Genomic DNA, 20099 nt, shown 5'->3' with positions numbered 1-20099 from the left:
TGTTTGCAGATCAGTTTAGTTTAGAGTTTAGTTTCAGATATCCCAGTTCCAGTAAAGATACATTTATCAAAGCTTCCTTGCTTTGGAAATTTGACCAAAGCAAGAATGGATCAAATGAAAAACTAATTTATTTTAAATAGTGTTATTTTCCGCAGTTACTTCTTCTGGGGAACCTGCTTCCAGTGTGGATTTGGGGATACAGACACACTTTACTTTTAAGATTAAGCTTAAATTTCTATGTGTTTATAGTTAAGGCTGGGTCAGGTGACCCTGTACTCTTCCTTAGTTATGCTGTAGTAGGCCTAGACTGCTGTGGGCTCACTCTCCATGTGTTTATACACCACTCTACGTTTAATCATTAGTTATTATTAACAGAGGTGTGGACTCGAGTCACATGACTTGGACTCGAGTCAGACTCGAGTCATTAATTTTATGACTTTAGACTTGACTTGAAAAAATGTTGTAAGACTTGTGACTTGACTTGGACTTTTACACCAATGACCTGGGACTTGAATTGGACTTGAACCGGTTTACTTGAAAAGACTTGATATTTCACCCCAAATATAAAATTTAACATGCATATTATATAGAGATTGAAAATGTGACGTCATTCACGGGTAGAACCGCAAAGGATTCTGGGAACTCGTGACAAGAGTTACTAGCGCAGGCAGGCTTTCAATTGAAATCAGTCACACAGCGATAAAAAGAAACACAAAAATGTCAAGAAGCTGTTGTATTATTAACTGCAATAGCCGGTCGCATGACAGCCACGGGAAGCCGACGGGTAAAGAGATCGGTTGTTATCGGATTACGTCGTTGAAGAGAAATTGTTCGAGCCGTGTTTCCGAAGTAACAAAGACGCGACGGATGGCCTGGATTGCAGCCATTCAAAGACCAATTATAACGTCCCAGAACACTCCAGCTCACAGGTTAGTCTGCTCCAAGCATTTACACGAAGGTCAGTGTTTTTTAGTAGTTAATACGTCATTTTCATAACATAATTGGTGATATAGGTTACAAGCAAGTCTGGCGCTGAACAGAAATTGTCGCGCTGTGCTCCTTTGTTTATTGTGCATAAATAGTGAATTGTCCTGACACAATATTGCGTTTCGCTTCTGTTATTATGGTACATTGACAAAAACATATACTTTTATTCACAGGATAAAACAGGTTTTTTGTATCACTAATTGTCCAGTGCGATTACAGCATACAGTATTATTGTCACTGCTACATTTCTGTGATGCTACCAGAAATTATTTCCACTACTAATTAATTATCGTTGAGCTCAAAGGTCCTATTAATAAACGGTTAACGAATGTGTATTTATGACGACGATTTGTGAGACTGGTAAACTTACCTTTGTTCGTACGATGGTCTTTACTTTCTACACGGTGCATTTCAAGGTCCTGCACCCATCCGTCGGTAAACTGTACCTGGGCTTGTTGCAGTGACCGTAAGTTACTAAACTTCACGAGTGTATGCACTCACTCCAAGAACCGTATAATTATAAATATGCATATAAATATGCTACAATGAGATAGCTGACTTCATCTAACTAGCAAATGTTTTCCAGGCTACGTTGGTGATGCAGTTTTTTTTAATGTGTATGATATTTTTGTCATGCGATTTTAAAGCCGGTCCTACAACCGCATCCAAGAATAACATGCAGCGTATCTCAGAACTGTCGGTGAAAATTATTCTTGGAGCTAGGTTTAATTGAGCTGCATTCTAAAGAGGTGCAATTTCACAATTTGTGTATATTTTCTAAGTTCACTATTTTGTCATGTGTTGAGAAAAACACAGATTTTAAAATTACATGGTCTAATATTTACATTTAGCATAACTGCAACATGCTTTTTTTCGTTTTTTTTAATGACTCGAAAGGACTTGAAATTCAAAATTTCAGACTTGTGACTTTACTTGGACTTTTACACCAGTGACTTGAGACTCGACTCTGACTTGCCTGACATTACTTGAGACTTGACTTGAGACTTGAGGATAAAGACTTGAGACTTACTCGAGACTTGCAAAACAATGACTTGGTCCCACCTCTGATTATTAATCTCTGGCTCTCTTCCACAGCTGTTTTTGTCCTGTCTCTCTGTCTCATCTCCAACCAGTCACAGCAGATGGCTGCCCCTCGCTGAGCCTGGTTCTGCTGGAGGTTTCTTCCTGTTAAAGGTTTTTGCTTCCCACACTCGCCAAGTGCTTCATCACAGGAGGTCGTCTGATTGCTAGACTTGAATTGATTGTTGTTATGATTTGGCATATAAATATCGCATCAGTTGAATTTAGTTTTGTTTTTTATTTCCATTAACTAAAATGTTTTTTTCAGTATTTATGTCACTACTTTAATTTTGGTGTTTAGTTTTATTTTACAGTGTATTATTCAGCTTTTCTCAACGGGACCAGAGCATCCAGAGAGCACTCCTAGGTTTGTGAAATTACAATGCAATTACATACATTAAAAACTATCAAATTATTTTTTTTTGCACGAGATTTATTCAAATACTTCATTGTTCTCCACTCCTGCATTACTGCAAAAAATGTACAAAAGTAAATACATGACTAGGTTTCCCACTTTTTCCCACCTTGTTCAGAAACACAGATCGAGATCCCACACTCAACAAGAGTAAAAAGTTTGACACAACTTGTTCAATTAAGTATGAAGCCACTGCTAGCAGCCAGCTAGTGTAGGTTAACATAGAGACTGGAAAGAATAACTGCTAGCCTGGCTCCGTACAAAGAAAACTAAACCCTGCCTGCAGGCATCTCTGAGGTTCATTATTAACAGTAGTATAGGGGCCTGGGGCCTGGGGCTCGCTCGGGCCCCTTTGGAGGTGGGGTGCCCCCGGCCTCTCGGCCTAGGGCTCGGTCACTCAGGCGCAGCTGGGGGCCGGCGGAGCTCACGGGCGCGTCACTGCAACTCCCCCTGACTTCTGCTCCGCGGCTGCTGGGCGAGCCCTCATCTGGGACTCTCCTCAGCTCTTACTGGGACAGTGGCGCGGCTGCCCCTCTGTTGGTCTTCCATGGTCTCTTGTGTTCTGGGGGCCTCTGGATGTCTGGAGTTTTGATCTCCTCCATACCCGCTTCACACCCTGGAGGACGGGGCTGTGGCCCCCCCACACTCCCTAGCAGATCATTACATGGAGAAACCTTTGGAATGCAAGCATGCTGATCCACACAGGTATGCACACATGGGTATTCACAGACGCGGACTAAAGCTTTCTTGGCTGCTGCCTCAAAGCACACTGTGCGCTGTCTATCTTGCGTGCTGCACAATATCGTTTATTACTTAGTAAATACTGATATCTATGACTAGCTAGTTTATTGTGATGGTGCTTTGTTTTCTCTATTATTATGTTGCTCTTTGTTGTTTGCTGTCTCCTCTGTTTGTTTTTGTTTGTTTGTTTGTTTGTTTGTTTGTTTGTTTTTCTCCATACAGGTGACCCAGGAGTTTTTTTTTCTTTCTCTCTCTTCCCCCCCCCTTCTCACCGTCTCTTCTCCCCTTTGGTTTTCTTTCTTTCTCTCCCCCTCTCTCTCTCATTCATTCCCCCTGTCCTATTTATTAAAAAAAAAAAAAAAAAAAAAAAAAATGACAAAGGATGAACTGAAGCTCTGCCATCACGTAATGTCGCATACTGCTGTTTCTGATGTCATTTAGAAAAAAAAACAAAAAAAAAAACAAAAAAAAACAGTAGTATAGAAATATCACAATCATATTTTACAAGAGATCATTCCTTGTACATCCTGGAGACTCTGCTAGTGGTGTTAGGGTTAGGGTGTAAGCCAAGCTAACCAGCCGCTAGTGATCATATGTAGCACACAAGTGTGCCAGGAGACTCGATCCTTAACTCTTGATGAAAAACACTTCCCTAAAAAAAATCTTAAAATTAAAAAAAAAAAAAACCTAAATGCTCAGAGAATATTTCTACTTTAATAGTTTAATTGAACTACAGCTGTTCAATTTATGGTGGTAAAGGTGGAGTTGCATACAACAGGCTTCATATAGGGAAATATTAAAAGGTTTTGACATGCCGACTGCAATATAGTTGTTATAGGTGAAATACAAATAGTTTTTCTTCAAGCATAGGGGAAAAATCCATTGTGTTACAGAAATATTGAAATTACTTTGAACTTTTTTTTCATCAATTACACTTTTTAATTAGATTGTTTCTATGTTTATAGCACACCAGCCGATTCAGTTGCTTGCCAAAGTGACTTCTTCTCCCACTGTACTGAATCACTCCAGCTACGTTCTCTAATATTTATTCTCCATTGGGCTAGAGAAGTCACTGAACTCACCATCTACGCAGGCCGGCCTCGCCCTGGTGGTGCCGGCGATCTGGCCTCTCCTGCAGGCGCAGCGGGCTGTCTGCCTGGCGATGGTCCGCCTGGGAACACTGCTGTCTCTGTTGAGCATCACTATCTCGCAGGTTCCCACCGCCAACTGGCCTGCCAAACACAGCAGTGAGGATAAAGTACATCACATTAGCATAATGAGTCAGTAATGAACTTATTACAGAGGAGCAACTGGTGTTCAAAGGTGAAAACGACAGGCTGGCTGTTGTTTGCAAAGAGACATTTTTTTTACCTTTTTGGCTTTGTGTTCCACTAAAGAGTTTAATATTCTCATTAAAAATGTCAGGAAAGTTTTTAGTGCTTTAAAAGCAGGCGGCTAGAATGCTTTTTCAGTTTTAATACAGCATGACAGAGTTCTCTTGATGAAAGTGCCTTACAGGGATCATGCAGGGAAAAAAAATCAGTTAAAAGAGCATCTTCCATTTGGCTACCCATAACTGCAAAATAACAAACACACGAGTCAGAGGCTCCGAGATATGAGAGCACCATAAAACAACTTATTGATTTTTTTCACGTAATGGGCAAAATCTAAAGACTTCTTCTGACTGTGAGCATGAATGTTCTCTGCAAATTTCATAGCAGTCAACCCATTAAATAATGAAACATCAAGACTGTTCTCGCCGTGAAATTGACAACACTGGCCATTTGTAGATAACTTATCCTCGCGTGTACCTGAAAATATCCACTTTACAGGCAGTCGCAATAATTAAACAGAGAACTCACAGCCATGCCCGAACGTACAATGTGAGGTTAACACTCTCACACCCTGTTTGAAGCCACATTTATTTATTTTGGGCACTGCTCCTACACCAGACAGACCAATTTTCAAGCCAAGCTAAGCTCTACTGAGACAGCAAATGGACAGAATGTCTTAAAGTGATGCTCAGAAATCTGTGTGTGTGTGTGTGTGTGTGTGTGTGTGTGTGTGTGTGTGTGTGTGTGTGTGTGTGTGTGTGTGTGTGCTATTCTTATAGTTCTGTCCAAGCACAGAGAATTACTTCAGAGTTCTCCAGGCATTACAAATTGATGGATAACTCCCTGGCCAGGGACACGTGTATAAGCAGCTTTTCCAAGTTTGCCACAGTGTTATCTTTAAATTAATTACACAAACTGGAGAAATCTACATTTTGCAAGCATGCTTTAGTTGCAGATGAACTACATGGGAGGGGCAAGGGGGGTGTATGAAGGGGAGGTTCTCCATTCTTCAAAACATCTAAGAGAAAAGGCAGATTAGAGAAGAGTGTGTACTGCAGTTCCTGTAAGGTCAATCCTTGGCATTCACCAACCATAGCTCCTTTATGCTGCTGCTTCTAGTCGCTTCCCGCCACACTCAAATGCTCATTAAGTGAGACGCTAACTGCTATGTAGCATGAAATGAGCGCAATAATGGCAAAGGTTGAAAGGGTTGTTGATGAACACAAATGACTCATAAAATTACCTGAGCAGTGCTGAGACATCCAAGTATCAGAGCAAGATGTCTGTGAAGATTTAAGGTGACCCTGCGGCATTTCTTTTAGCATAATTCACCAAGTTGAGATACTTCCTGTCCATAGCAACGATAGTTAGGTAGGCGATAGATAGACTCACGGGCAAAAATTAACTTGCCGGGTTGACTGCTTTTCCTTCAGAGCTTTCTGGCATTAAACCTTCTTTCATTTTATATTTTCTAGTTGCAGTTTGTTTGTGTTTAAGCAACAAAATACTTGGTTAGGTCCACATACTTGGTCCACAGAGGAGGGACTCCTCAGTTGTAGGTAATGTTTTCTCTACCGCCGTGCAGGTCAAACTTTATATTTCTACACCAGAGTTGGCTAATCATATTATCCGACTTGTTCTGCCCTACTCGTTTGCTGGAAGTACTTTTCACTTCCAGCAGTGCTACTTGACATCAAAAACAGGCTTACGGGGTATCTCAGCCTCTCAGTTAATAGATCAACGAATGGGCTGCAGTTTCCACTGACAGCCACACTTTGCTATTTAAGCTGATAAGACTGGTTTACTTTTTCCATAAAATTACCTCCAGAAGTGTTAAGAGCCATAAAACAAAACCAGCTCTACAGAGATCTGCTATGTAAATCTAATTTCATAACATCAGCCTTGCTGGCCACCCTCCACCGCGCACCACCATCACTCAGCCCACCCGCCTCTCTCGTTTTTCTGCTGAGGCGAGATCCTGTATACTTGGTTGTTGCTTGGAGGACAGAGGTGCCATCAGATATCAGTGCTCAACACTGAACAGATGAATGGGCTTCATGTAATAAGCCTGAAGGAAGACAACAGTAAGGCGCTGGGGGAGTTGAAGTGGTGAGTTGTGTAGTGTGTGGGTGGGGGTAGCTGCTTTGTAAAGCGCCCTTAGCCATGGCCAGCGCTCCATCATACGTACAGGAGTTAATTCATGTGACAGAGGGTTTCTGTCACTCAGTGGTGTGAGGACACTTTGCCTCGTCTCTGTTTCACATGATGAAATGCACATATGGCCGTGGCAGCGAGGAGAGCGCCGACTGAAGGATGGGAATGGTCGCTGAACAGGCCCTGGATCCTGTCAGAAATGACAACAAGAAGTAGTAGACACTGGCTTTAAGCACCGACTGGCAGCTTGATCACCTTATCAGTGAATCATAACACTATGCTAGTGCTAACTGGCAACACAGACACACACAGGGGACCAAACGCACACAGGTTAGAGCAAAGATGTGAGTCTGTGCTCTACATATCAGCTCTTTGATCAGACACACTGCAGATCACCAAAGTACAGGCGCACAAATATCTTAATAACTCTGCCTGAAACAGGCTGCCAGGAGTCCACACTTGCTTTCACATTGTTAGTCTGATTCAGTGTGCATCACTGCTGGACTAAGAGCCGTTGGGCTCTAGATACACCACACTGGCACGACCTCAGCGACGGACCGTGAATATACAAAGCCGCCAATTATCATCATCCCTGTTAACATCGCAGCTGATTGCAGCAGTTTGCTGTTTCTTAGTTGTACTAACCAATAAAAACTTTCAGTCCTTTCTAGCTTATCTTTTTTTTCCTTGTTTGTGTCTTTAATTAAGACTGTGCAGATACATCAGAAGTCAGTCTTAACTGATTTAAAAAAAAAAGAAAAAAAGCTTTATCAGATTTAACGGGCATCCGCAGGAGACAGCGCCGCGCTGCTCCTGTACAAGTGAAACCACATTGGGAGCTTGTGAGAAAAGCTCTGTTTCTCCTCAGGGAATTTGCCATAAAATTATATGAGAGGCTGCACTGAATGAACTATGACTAGGATTCCATTTCCATATTAAAACAATCTTCCTTTATAGATTGTAATTACTGGAGCTTTGAAACACATGGAAGCGAGGTTTCACAATGTTTTATTGCACAACGCGACTTTCCAAGATACAGTTTTGCACTATATTTATAAAAAATTCCACATCTTGTAGAGTGGTGCAGTTAATTATTCATGACAATACGTATTGTGTTTGGAATTATTCCCTATAGGGACCAAAGCTATAGCACAAAGCTCCTCTGTGCTGGTTTGGCCTAAACATCCGGAACTGACTCCGACCACTTTTCTAATCTGACTCTAATCACCGCACTCAGATACAATAATAAGTGTGAGTGATTATCTTCATTCCATTGTGCGCTCCTTTTGTGACAGAAGTGGCATTCTCAAGAATGAAAATGGGGCTGGCAACAAAACGCTAGTTTAGAGAGCATGACAATCATATTAGCATGTATAGAATCTGATATGAATCCAGCAGATCTTCTGTGGGAGACTGGAAACATTGCAGGAAAAATTATAAATGTTAATGATGCAGGTAATCTGTCATAACTGATTAGTAGTGGCTGCCTTTATCAATTTTTTAAATGTAATTAAAAGTGGCTAAAACCCCCATTCAGCATCAGCCAGCTATCTCACACAGCACATTTATGCTTTCCTTGTAGTTGTCTTGTGTTTAGGGACACACTAATGATTGTTTTGATTATGGATTAAATCAACTTTTTAAATGGACTGCTTTTATAAAGTGCTTTCCACTTATTTTTTTTTCTGAGGACAAAGCTCTCTGCAAATCCTCTCATTAAGCCACACACAAACACACACACAAATAAATACACATTAGTGGTGGTGTCAAGGTGAAATCTTTGGGATCTGCATCTTGCTCAGTGATGCTTACCCAGCATTTGGGAAGAAGGAAACAGGAAACAAGGAAGGAAACAATTAATGACTGTCCTTTCCAAAGCCCCCCAAAATAGCAAAAACTGCAGTGACAAGGACACAAAGAGGGTCTCTCGGAGACAGAACGCCACCCTCAAAAAAAGTGTATTTAATATTAAGAGGCACAAAACATATCATGTTCACACATTTTCTCTTATTTAGAACCTCTCTGGTGTGATCAAGGTTCACAGGAGCCATCAGTGGTGCTAAAAAAAAACACAACTGCACAATCCGGTCGTTAAGTCTGACGTCACTAGCCGTGTCTGGGCCTAAACTCCGCTGCGGGTCCATATATCAAACGAACACTATGGCATTACTGAGAGTTGAAAAACTGTCTAAAGTCTTTCATCTTTAATAAAATGATCAGGCATCCATGAAAACGGAATTTATGACATTTAACGGAGTTAGAAGTTAGCAGGGAGTTAGCTCGCTAGCTTCTATCTAAATACAATATAGCATGTCCTGACTGCGGGGTTTTGGAAACAAATGAAAACATACAGCTCTGCTATCACTTCCAACATAAATGAAGACAGAAAACTAAACAGCAGTGACGTTTGTAGGGTTACTGAAGTTTGGCTAGCTGGTATATAATGATGTGCTACGTGACCGCTAGCGACACAGCTATGTTAGCATAATATAAAAAAGCTAACTTTTTTCCACTCGATAAAAGTTAACGTGAGTGTTCTCGGTGGTCAGGAACAAATGTAATCGCATGGCAGGATGCTGTAAAACAGGGGTGTCAAACTCAAATACACAGTGGGCCAAAATTCAAAACTGGAACAAAGTCGCGGGCTAACGTTAATATTTATTGAAATATATTTATTCCTCCAGATATAAGAATGAATCTTTTCTTATGGACTCAAACACGTTTTGCTGAAAAACTGAATATGGAACAAGCAAAGCTTAATACTAAACAATATATATATTAGCTGTATAATACCAGTAGGCCAGCTCTGATAGTAATTTGGTATGGCTTCGCGGGCCAAATGTAAGTAGGCTGCGGGCCAAATTTGGCCTGCGGGCCAGAGTTTGACACCTATGCTGTAAAAGGACCAAACTTCATCCAGGAGAACAACTGAGATAATCCATCCACAATACGAGGTTAGTCATTCATATACTGCTGCATGGGCTGGGCTGTAGTTACATCCTAAGGTTTTAAAAACTGAGCTTAAATAAACGATTAGCGGTAATAAAAGCCGAGGTAGGTCAACAGTGCTCACTGACTGTTTTAGGAGCTTTTTGAGATTAAATAGAAGAAAATACAAAACATTAAACATGTTAACAACACAAAAGCCATATTAAACGCAGACTACTTTATACCCGGAAGTAGGATTCGTCATGTCATCACTTAACGACCGGATAAAGGGAAGTTAAAATTCTTTGTGTGACATTAACTATGACCAGTTTCCTGAACAATTTAACCACAGAGGACCTTGAAAATTTTGTCTGATAACTTACAAAGTTACATAAGCACTGGAAAAACACAGTTTGCGTTGTCTTTATTTGTAGAAATGAACACCCTTCCCTGTACTAGGCTTTATACTCTTGTTTATCTGATTCTTTTCTGCCCAACAACTGCTTCAGACCAAACTGGAAGACGTAGAGTGCAGCTTTGGGCCAGGAATAGTACAAAATGGGTACCACTGGTCTTTTTATCTTGCATGCTGTGTCATAATGGATGAAAACTGATGCTGCACCTGAGATGACTCATGACAGGAAGACTAGCATGATAGAAATGTTTTGATTCTTCCACCATGACTCCACCACCTCTGTGAGGATGACCCAAATGAGCGCAGTGCTCTACACCAGCTCTACAATTTTAGACATAGCAAAGAAAAATACGAAGAATTGTTGAAGCTGGATGGAGCTGAGAAATTGAAAACACAAGTGCCAGCATCAGACAAACCACTTTGTGTGTCAGTGATTTTTAAAGTTCTTTTTCTGGAACACGTCTCCTTACCGATTACATCCCAAACACCATGAAAGAGAGGAACATGCAAACTATCATGTTTTTCAGTCACAAGATTTTGACTGTAACTGACAAAGCTGAGATAGTGACTACTGTAACAGAAAGACACAATGTGCAGTCATGTGAAAAAGGAAGTTGTTATAAGGACAACTGAGCACAGCCCATTCAAAGTATGTAGAAACACCTTTGGCAGTAATAACTTACAGTGATCATTTTCCATATGACTTTCTCAGTCTCTCACATCACTGTGAACGAATTTTGGGCCACTCTTCTTCACAGCGTTGCTTCAGGTCATTGAGAATTGTGGGCATTTGTTCATTCACGTCGATTTTAAGGCTTTTTGGTGAATTTGTTGGGACTTCATCTTTAACACACACCTGCTACTGACCAGGAAATTTACAAAAACCTCTGTTTTTATAGAGGCGCTCACACTTGCTGTTGATCAGCTGCATTTGAGTATCCTGTTAATTTGCATTTGCATTTTTACCCTGTTACTTCCTTTGGAAGCAGCAAGATTGCACTTAGTTTTTCACAGGACTGCACAGAGTGAGAGTGTGCATGACTGTAGTCTGAGCCTGACAATGGACTCCCACTGTAAGTCTTGGTGTACTTAGAATATATATTAGAATATAATACTTTATGTTACACCATTAATTTTTACTGGTATCCCAAAAATCTGTAATAAGAAGACCTTGAATAATTTTCAAATTTTTCTGATTCAGTAATGTGAGTCAGTGAAGCCCAGTGTGGGATTTTCCTTTGGTTTTTGTGTACATAAGTTATTGTCTTGTGGGGTCAAATGACTTTCTTGTTCACACAGAAGAATTTCTATAGTTTATAGTTTATAAGAACGATAGTTTAAAGTTCTTGAAATTGCTTGAAATTGGCTTTCTAATAGATGATAATTATTTCAACACCAATTGTGGCACATATAGACTCAGCTAACTTAAGTAAGAGATCACTCTAAAATACTGTTACTCTGCTTCACGACCTCAAAGGAAGCTAATAAACTCAATCCCACAAACATAAAGGTAATTTCAGTGAGTTAATCTGGATTTATTCGCCACTGCAGCCCGAACTTTTACCTGATCTTCTCCTCATGTCCATTCTGATCTCACAGCTCTGGCTTCTATTAACAACTCAGGATGACATCAAACAGCCAGCTTATTTGACTGTGCATATGGTAGCCAAGGCAGCCGCAGCCAAGTCCATCTCATTACCTTAACAGCACTTGACGCGTGCAGCGCAGTAGGTAGCATGTAATAGGACACCAGGTGAGAGAGGCAGATGTTTGACTGACCCCGTGCTATATGTTTCCTGACATCGCCGTGATCTTCTGCTGCTAAACAAGTAGGGCAGCAGAGCAGTGGAGCATAACATGTGCCACCACTTAATTTCACATGCTATTTGAATACTCTATGTTAGTCCGATTGATAATTATACAAGTGAACAACTCCCTGCTGATGTTAGAGGACCTGTAATGGTAACTATGCAATTTCAAATAAAACAGTGCGAAAGGAATCGGGTGTAATGGTAGGGAGATGTTGGAGCATTTGGGGTGGGATGAATTATGTTATTAGATAAAGAACATTTCTCTGCAGTGTGCTAGCCCTCAGTCAGTCTGCTCCTTGTTGTTCTCTCTTGAGAAGCTGCTCATATTCGAATGCTGAGCTCTGCATTCGAATGACAGAATTTTTTAAGCTGCATCAAGTGTGATTTTCAGACAATCACAAGCAACCACTGAAAGGCACTGCCGCCCTGCCAACTGAGACACCAGAAATGGGCTCTATTTGCTCAAATTTAATTCCCGTGTCAGGTGTGAACACTACTCCACCCACAGGGAATGAAAAATTGAAACTTCCCGTAGCCGCCGTAGGATGGCACTCCCTTGGGGAAAGCGGGGCACAGTAGCTTTAGATTGTCTCCTTTCTCACTAGAAAGCAAAAGCATGCTGTGTAGTCTGCTAACATCATATTAGAGAACTTCAAGATCCCCAAGTTCATTTTTTTGTACAGTTTGTCTGCAACCTTTGTGTGACATTGCCAAGGGCAGCTTTAAAATAGAAAACATTCCCCTTACATCCATCCCCTGCTAGGACTCACAGTGTATTTCAGGTCTGTCCTGTGGTACGGTTCACATGACTGAGATGGCTTTGAATGCATTTCTTTTGCTGTCGCACAGCACAGCTGCAGAATATTACAATACAGAGTGCGCTCAAACAATTTGCTGTGGATGAAAACAGGCTAGAGGCATGGAGAGCGAATGTACAATATGCCTTGCAAATGCAAACAGTAGCTCTGCTGAATGTAGCGCAGAGATGACTGTATAAAGCCACGGTGACTCATTTCAAATTCCCCCCCAGATAGCGTTCCATGATGCCCTCCTTCTTTACTGCAAACACAGAGAAAATGGTGAACATCAGAGGACTATTACGACCCCATAAGTACTGTACAGTAATGCGGGATTGTGTGAGCTTTAACACTCAAACACATTCCCTCTCAGAAAATATGATCACAGCATCAGGCAGAAAATAGAAAGGGACAGAAGTCCGAAGGAACATAACTCAAATCATTTACACCACTCTGCCAATGATGGAGCAGTTTCAAGCCCAGAGATTTCCGCAGAGAAAATAACAATGCAGAAATACACTGAGTAGTGCGCTACAGTCAACCACAAGGGAGGTCAAAGCTGACGGCTAGAAAGAATTTATATTCGGGGAGTTATGAAATATGAGCTTTGTGTGCTGCCAAATTGATTTAGCTGTAAAAATTCTTTTCATTTTGTTCCATAAAGATGCTCATACTTTTAAAGCCCCACCGCCTATATAAGCAGGTCTCAATGATTTGCTTACAATTTACAGCCAAGGTCATAATCAAAGTAGGTCTCCCTTTGCATGCTTAAAATGCCGCCTTGAAGAAGACTGGAATGGAAATCATTCTTTTCACTTCAAAAAGTCAGTAATTCTCCGGTACTCTGATTAGTTTAATGCTTGGATGGATAGGCCCTGCTCTCTGAGTTAAAAGAGAATACCAACCAAAGATTTTGAATTTTATCTCTCTGGTGCACCATGAAGATTTGCTTTCTCATATACATCGGGGGGAAATGACCATGATAGGATACAGAATAATTCATCAGGAGTAAAATCGGTCTGGTTTTGATACTTGAACCGCATGAGCCTGTTCTCTGTACAGTCTCGGTGAGTCACATCAAAATGTAGTGACACGGGCCACAGACGTGGCTCATAAATGTGCTGTCAGCCGCGTCGACAGCAGAGCAGGGTGACAGGATAGATTGTTGCACTCACTGGATTATTCAAACAAACCAAAATGACACGTTAATCATGACACGTCACATGCGCTGTATAGAGAAGCACTTTCTGTACAAAACAGAACACCAAGATCAGGAAATCACCCTGTGGTTTCATTTATTTGGGTTGTCCACCTTCTCTTGTATTAAATATATTTTGCTTTACATCATATGTTTCTGTTTGTTTTTCAGAGTCACATTCAATGTTCAACAGGTTTAGATCCGCTAACCAGCAGATAAAATGAATTTGGAGTCTCCTCTCAACCAGAGCTGTTGAATGGAAGAGTCACTTCACCATTTTTTTTTTTTTTACAGCAATGGCGGATCACGGAGACTCACAGAAGTTTAGCAACGGGGGTTAGCAACTTATGCTAGCTGCACCATAGAGATATAGCAGCACAGAAGTCTGAGATGTCTTTTTAAAAGGTAGTTAAACAAAAACAAGGCTGTATGTTTTAAGCGTACATTCCAACTGCCCGCTAAGCACTTGCAGGAACTGTTTACCCCGAATTCAGAACCCCCGGTGACTGGACTGTCTTACTCAATGGCTCTGCTTTCAACCCTTTTCAGAGTTCCATCTTCTACTGAGAAAAACAGAGGTTCAGCTTTCTTCACCAACTTGCTGCTAAGTTTGTCTGCTGAGCAGTGTTAAGTGCTGTCATCAGAGCTTTATAGATGAAGGCAGTCACCCACCGCTATTTGCAATCAGACTAGTCTCAGAAAGATTCGAATGCTTGAAAACCCAAACAGTGCATATAAAGAGGCCAAAAAGATGAATGAAAATGAAGGCGAGAGCTGCTAAATCGGTTAGCTACTACAACCGTTTCACATAATCATCTGTGGTAAAATGAGAAATTATGACAGCTTAAACATCCTTAATGGGAAATCCAAAGAAAAGATACCACACTACACATGCTGATAAGTAATCTATGGAAAGAGCAGCTGAGAAACACAGAAATGATTTTGCTGTTGCATCAAAGATGAATAAAGATTTAAGAAGTCTCATCTGAGCAAATTATTTCAAATTAATGATTTACTGCCATGGCAACAGAATTCTGTCAGATGAGTTAGAGCATAGGCCAACTATCCCTTCACCTCCAGCGAATAAATGTGGGTAAAAATGCAGCACTCCACCCTCCCTTTTCATACTAACTCCGAGGTTTGTGGGTGACAAAGCAGAGATGTGTCACCGCTGCTCCCTGGCTGCACCACTGAACCGGAATGTGGCCCAAGTACGAAAATCCCAGACAATTCCAAATTTATTGTTGAATAAACTGGCAACATTGAGAGCAGCCGACAGGCCATTTATTGTGACCGACGGTGGCCCAATGGCGTGCATGGACAGAGCTGCTAGGCTTTGATTTCCTGTCCTGGTCGCCATGACAGATGGGCTATGAAGACGGTGGACCTCAAGTTAGTCCTGCTCGCCAGTTCACCGGCACACAGTGTGGCTCTCAGGCCCTCAGGGGCCATACTGGCTGAGCTTTTCATGGAAAGTGAACAGTGCTTTGACTCTAACAGTGATGCTTAGCTATAAATGCTAAAAGAAATACTGCAAATGAATCTTGTTATATTTTTAGACTGTAATGCTAAAAAAATCAGAGCTGCTTTTATGAGTGCAGTAACTGGTCAGTCCAGCCAGCTTCAAATGACTTGGTTTTGATGATTATATATATATATATATATATATATATATATATATATATATATATATATATATATATATATATATATATATATATATATATATGACACATTTTATTCTAAAACCAGTCAGCAACAAACAGGGAGACTGTCTACCCCAAAAATCATATCCAGAGGTTTTAACTACCAGGCCATGCACGGGAGATCTCACTTACCCTGGGAATATATGAAGGGCAACAAAGTTCACAAGAGATTGATCGAGTAATTTGTACAATCATGTGCTAATGAGATCACTTTCAGATGAAAACGAGTCAATAATAAATGGCTGTGGGCAACAGGAGGGTAGCTGTGGCTCCTTGGATAATATGCACAGGCTTGAGAGGGGTGGGAATTAGAGGCTGGTGACAGCAGCGTTTTTGGGAGAAAACACTGCAAATTAGAGGCAAAGGGAGCACATTTCAACGCGCAGGCAGTTCATTTTTCACATCAGTGTCTACTTTTGTTCCCGGCAAGCTGCCAAAGACATTGATGTAGGCACTATCCCTCCTCCACAGTGGTAATTATGCTGCCGGCCAATGCTTGATTAAAAGATCTAATCTGCAAACTTAGTGTTCAGCATCTCCCAACAAGTTCCAGTACTTTAAGCCTGTTCTCTGTCTCTGACAGCGGCGGAAATGTTGTGTTATGGACAGCAGCCAATGAAGTGCAGGGAAACATCCTTTTGCTTTCTATTCTGTGTCAGGGTGAAGGTGTAATTGCACCAGTGGATGCATTATTCAAGATGAAAACATGGCTTGGAAGCATATAAAGGCCTTAACCTAAGTGGAAAAACAATAGCTGAAGGCTTTCTGATGTTTTTTCACCTAAGGCTCAGTTATAGATTCGCCAAATTACTATCCCACATGACAGCAAAGAGCCTGATTTTTGGTCCAGCATCAAAACAGAAAAAAATCAGGGTTGTTTGGGTTGAAGGTTATAACTATTCTTAATGCATTTCAGATTCTTAAAAAGTGTTTTGGAAATGGTGGTCTAAAGCTCCTAGGTACATAATAGTGCTATCAGACATGATGAAACTGTGCAAAATAACATCACTATACACTGACTGGGAATATTATTACTGAGATGCCAAATCAGGCTGCAAAGAGGTTCAACAAGGTCACCGTAATTTGACTTCTGATGAGCACAGAGGCTGTTTAATTGGGCGTAATAGGAATTTTCCCCCAGAATGACAGGATCTGACCACACCATGTGCAGCTGCATCCCAATAAAAAGCCCTCAGAGACCTTGCTGCTGTTGGCAAAGTAATAAATAGCTGTAAGTGCCCTTACCCTCTCTGAGCAGATGGGAGTAGATGAGCCAGAGGAGCAGTAGGCAGCAGAGTGACGCACCTCCACCTGCGGAGAGCGTCTTCACTCCAGACTGCATTCTACACCGTCAGCCTTTGAGATTATCCAAACTTTGAACACTTGTGCCACTCAGATGTCAAGCAGATCAGCGGAAGAGTGGCTAATCCAGTTGCATCTCCAAAGCCTGACGTGGGCATCCATTTTGAGGTTATAACAAAAGAGGGACCGATAGTAATCCCCCTTTGCTTTTCAAATTCCCTCGGTGAGCCGCATATCCATCCAGGCTGCTTATCACACACACACAAACCCACACAGACACACACAGGCTACAATGTCACCAGATCTGGCCAAGTTTACGCAGCTGTGCTTTCAGGAGCTGGAATTCACTTTGATGCTTCTGCAAGAGAAAAGAGGGGGGAAAGAAAAGAAAAAGCTGGAAGTGTGCAGATGAAGAGGAGGAAAGAGCAGCAGTCCCCCCCGCGCAGTTTCGATTCCTTACACGGAGATGACGATGCTGGCAATAAATTCAGCCGTTTCGTCCTCTTTCGTCCTCTGCGCTACGTACTGTTATTATTATTCCCAACCAACTTCAGCACCTAGCCGAGCTCTGTGTCACTCTACAAAGAGACGCGCAAGTTATCCCATGCGGACATGACGATCATTCCGATCGGTACCCAAACTTGTCCGAAAACGCGACACTCCAGACTCTTAAAAATAAATAAATCAAATCTAAAGGCGCAAATGCGTCACGCTGCCACACACGCACAGTCTGCATGTGCACGGCAGCGCTGCGAAATGTCAGAAGAGGAGCGGCGGGGTCTCACGCAGCGAGCAACCTCTGGACAAACGCACTGTGCGCGTCAGCACGGCCGGTGCGGTGAAGTTGGGCACACTTGTCACCTGTATGAGCCTTTGGATGCGATCTGGAAGATTCTGAGCGACCGTGTCTTGCTGCTTTAAGTTCGAGGATAAGCACCGCTCCACGCCAAGTCAATGGTGCGGTTCCACCTGAGCGTGGTGAACCAGCCTTATTCTACCCCGGTCGGGTGCATTTGCATGCAGGCGACGCCGAAGAGGAGGTTTCCTCCTTTCACTCCATGGCAGAAACCGTGCTGCTGCTGCACCCTGACTTCCCTTCACTTACGACGTTTTCAAATGCTCTCTCTCCCTCCCTCGCGTGCGCGCGCGTTCTCTCACGCGCAAAAGATGTCCTAATTCCTTCCTCAAAGTGTGAAAAAACTTTGCGGTCCCCCGGCTATAAATCGCAAACTGTAGATGATGATGTTGCTTGTTTATACACAGCAAAAGAAGACCAGTATGAGCCCACGGGGAGAAACAGAGCGGTCCCAGCTTAGCACATTCTGACACTTACTTTTCTCCGTGTCCTTATGCCCCGTTTTGGAGGTGGAAAACGCCCTTGAGGGCCTCATTGTCTGGGGACTATGGTTAACATTTAGCACACTGGCATTCCGGGAAAATGTGACAGGTCTGCTTCTTGAGAGGTCCGTGTTATAACATGTGCGTTGCCTCAGAGCTCTTTATGGCAGTATTATATACTGTCTAATATCATATCTCACAAGTCTCAAGCGTGCACACACAGAGGCAGGTGTGTATAGATGTATGCGTGTATAGGAGAGAGAGAGGGAGAGAGAGTTAAACTCCTGCAGATGCCAGTTTATCTTCTGAAAGAGCACCATTTAAGACTCCCTTGCCATTCGAGGACCATTACTATAACTCACCTTCCATACACACACACGCACTCACCAGATTCCATGACCAGTGAATGTGCACTTTATTAGCAGATGAAGAAGTTCCCCTTGTGTGCTGCTGTGCTATCAGCCTTTCATTCAATGGCTTTTATGATGACGTATTGGCCCGGGCCGATGCCTGTCACGTCAGCGTGTAATAGATGAAAAATGACAGGACCTCACAATTCTAAGACTACGCATTTGTTATATTAAAAGGATACTTTGCGGATTTTCCATCTGAACTTTTCTGCTCTAGTGAAACCATTTGCAGCAGCTTACTTTACTTGGCCGGTGGAAGAGCTACAAGCCCGGGCCGACTGCTGAGTTGAAATGTATTTTCTTCTCTTGTATGCAGTGAGGCTCATCCAGCTCTCAGAGTTAAGAACTACGTTTCCGTCTGTCTGAGTGACGTCTCAGCAGGGGTTCCAGTGTAATTAATCATAATCCATAACTGTAACTGACAGGGTTTCTGCCAGTTTATTTTTACCCATCATATTTATTTTCATTTTTACCAATGAGATACAGACGGTTTTTCCGTACTGAATTTGGGAATGTGTGAAGTAATAATAGTAAGAATGATGCAGTAATAACATAGTAGTAATACATATGCATTTTCGACGTGCTGTGCTTAAGAAAAATATGAAAGATTTCAAAGCTGTGACTGATTCAAGAGGATGTGCGTGTGATATAAGTGATAATATACTTAGTAACTGAAGTGCTGTAGTTAATTATGGTTTTGATGTACTTGATTATTTCCACTGCATACTGCTTTATGCTTCTTCTCGTCTTTGTTTAGCTGATAAGCCTGTTTATTAGTTAAGTTGAATACTAAAGTCGCATACAAAATATATGATCAGTTTCATAATTTGAAAATGTGGATCATGATTTAAACCACCCAGTATTTAGTCATGTTGATTATATCAATAACAGAACTCCAACAATCTACACAAAGAGGGCCTTTTAGCGGCCATTCTACTCTGTTTTGCTGCTAATATGCCTGCAACTGTTCTTCATACTGCTATTATGAATGTTTCTATATTAATTCATCTTTAGTTACATGGTCATTTTTGTGTGAGCAGATAAGTACACAACTTTATACCTGTGGTGCGTTTTGTCACGTGATTGTGAAATGTATTAGTTTGGATTTAGTTTCGTAAAAATTAGCTTGTTTTTAGCAAAAACACAACCCCAGAATATAATATGTATGATATAAAAGATGGACATGGACAATTTTTGGAGCTTGGTGTGGCCACATTCAGGTGAGCAGGTGGAATGCTGATACTTAAGCATCACACAGACACAGGTACCTGGTTATTAATGCTAATTAACATGCTAAAGATTTCCCTCAGAATTGTAACACAGACTTTGGACTTCTGAAGCAGTCTGTTAGTTCCACTGTAAAGCACAGGGCACCAGCACCACAAATGTTTGCTATTTCTTGAGACAAATTAGTTTAGTTGACACCTAGCAAACAACTACTGGCTAGATCCACCCATGTTAGAAATGTGACGGCCCCCAGGCT

The 20099-nt window shown here is 41.6% G+C and overlaps 1 protein-coding gene across 1 annotated transcript in view; it reads right to left on the bottom strand.

Annotated features, from left to right (window-relative positions):
- The window catches only part of tafa5l (TAFA chemokine like family member 5, like), a 56946-nt gene extending 38997 nt beyond the window's left edge, over window positions 1-17949 (bottom strand). The window contains exons 1-3 of the mRNA XM_080900093.1: window positions 17730-17949; window positions 16812-17226; window positions 4306-4455 (exon numbers count right to left, since the gene is read on the bottom strand). Of these exons, the coding sequence (XP_080756219.1) occupies window positions 4306-4455; window positions 16812-16908 (247 nt within the window). The 5' untranslated portion in view covers window positions 16909-17226; window positions 17730-17949. The remainder of the gene's footprint in view (window positions 1-4305; window positions 4456-16811; window positions 17227-17729) is intronic.
- Window positions 17950-20099: the final 2150 nt, after the last annotated feature.

This window comes from Rhamphochromis sp. 'chilingali' (genome assembly GCF_963969265.1).
Source record: "Rhamphochromis sp. 'chilingali' genome assembly, chromosome: 12".
Classification (NCBI taxonomy): Eukaryota; Metazoa; Chordata; class Actinopteri; order Cichliformes; family Cichlidae; genus Rhamphochromis; species Rhamphochromis sp. 'chilingali'.
The sequence above is the reverse complement of the archived record's forward strand: the minus strand, read 5'-3'. Positions and strand labels throughout refer to the sequence as shown.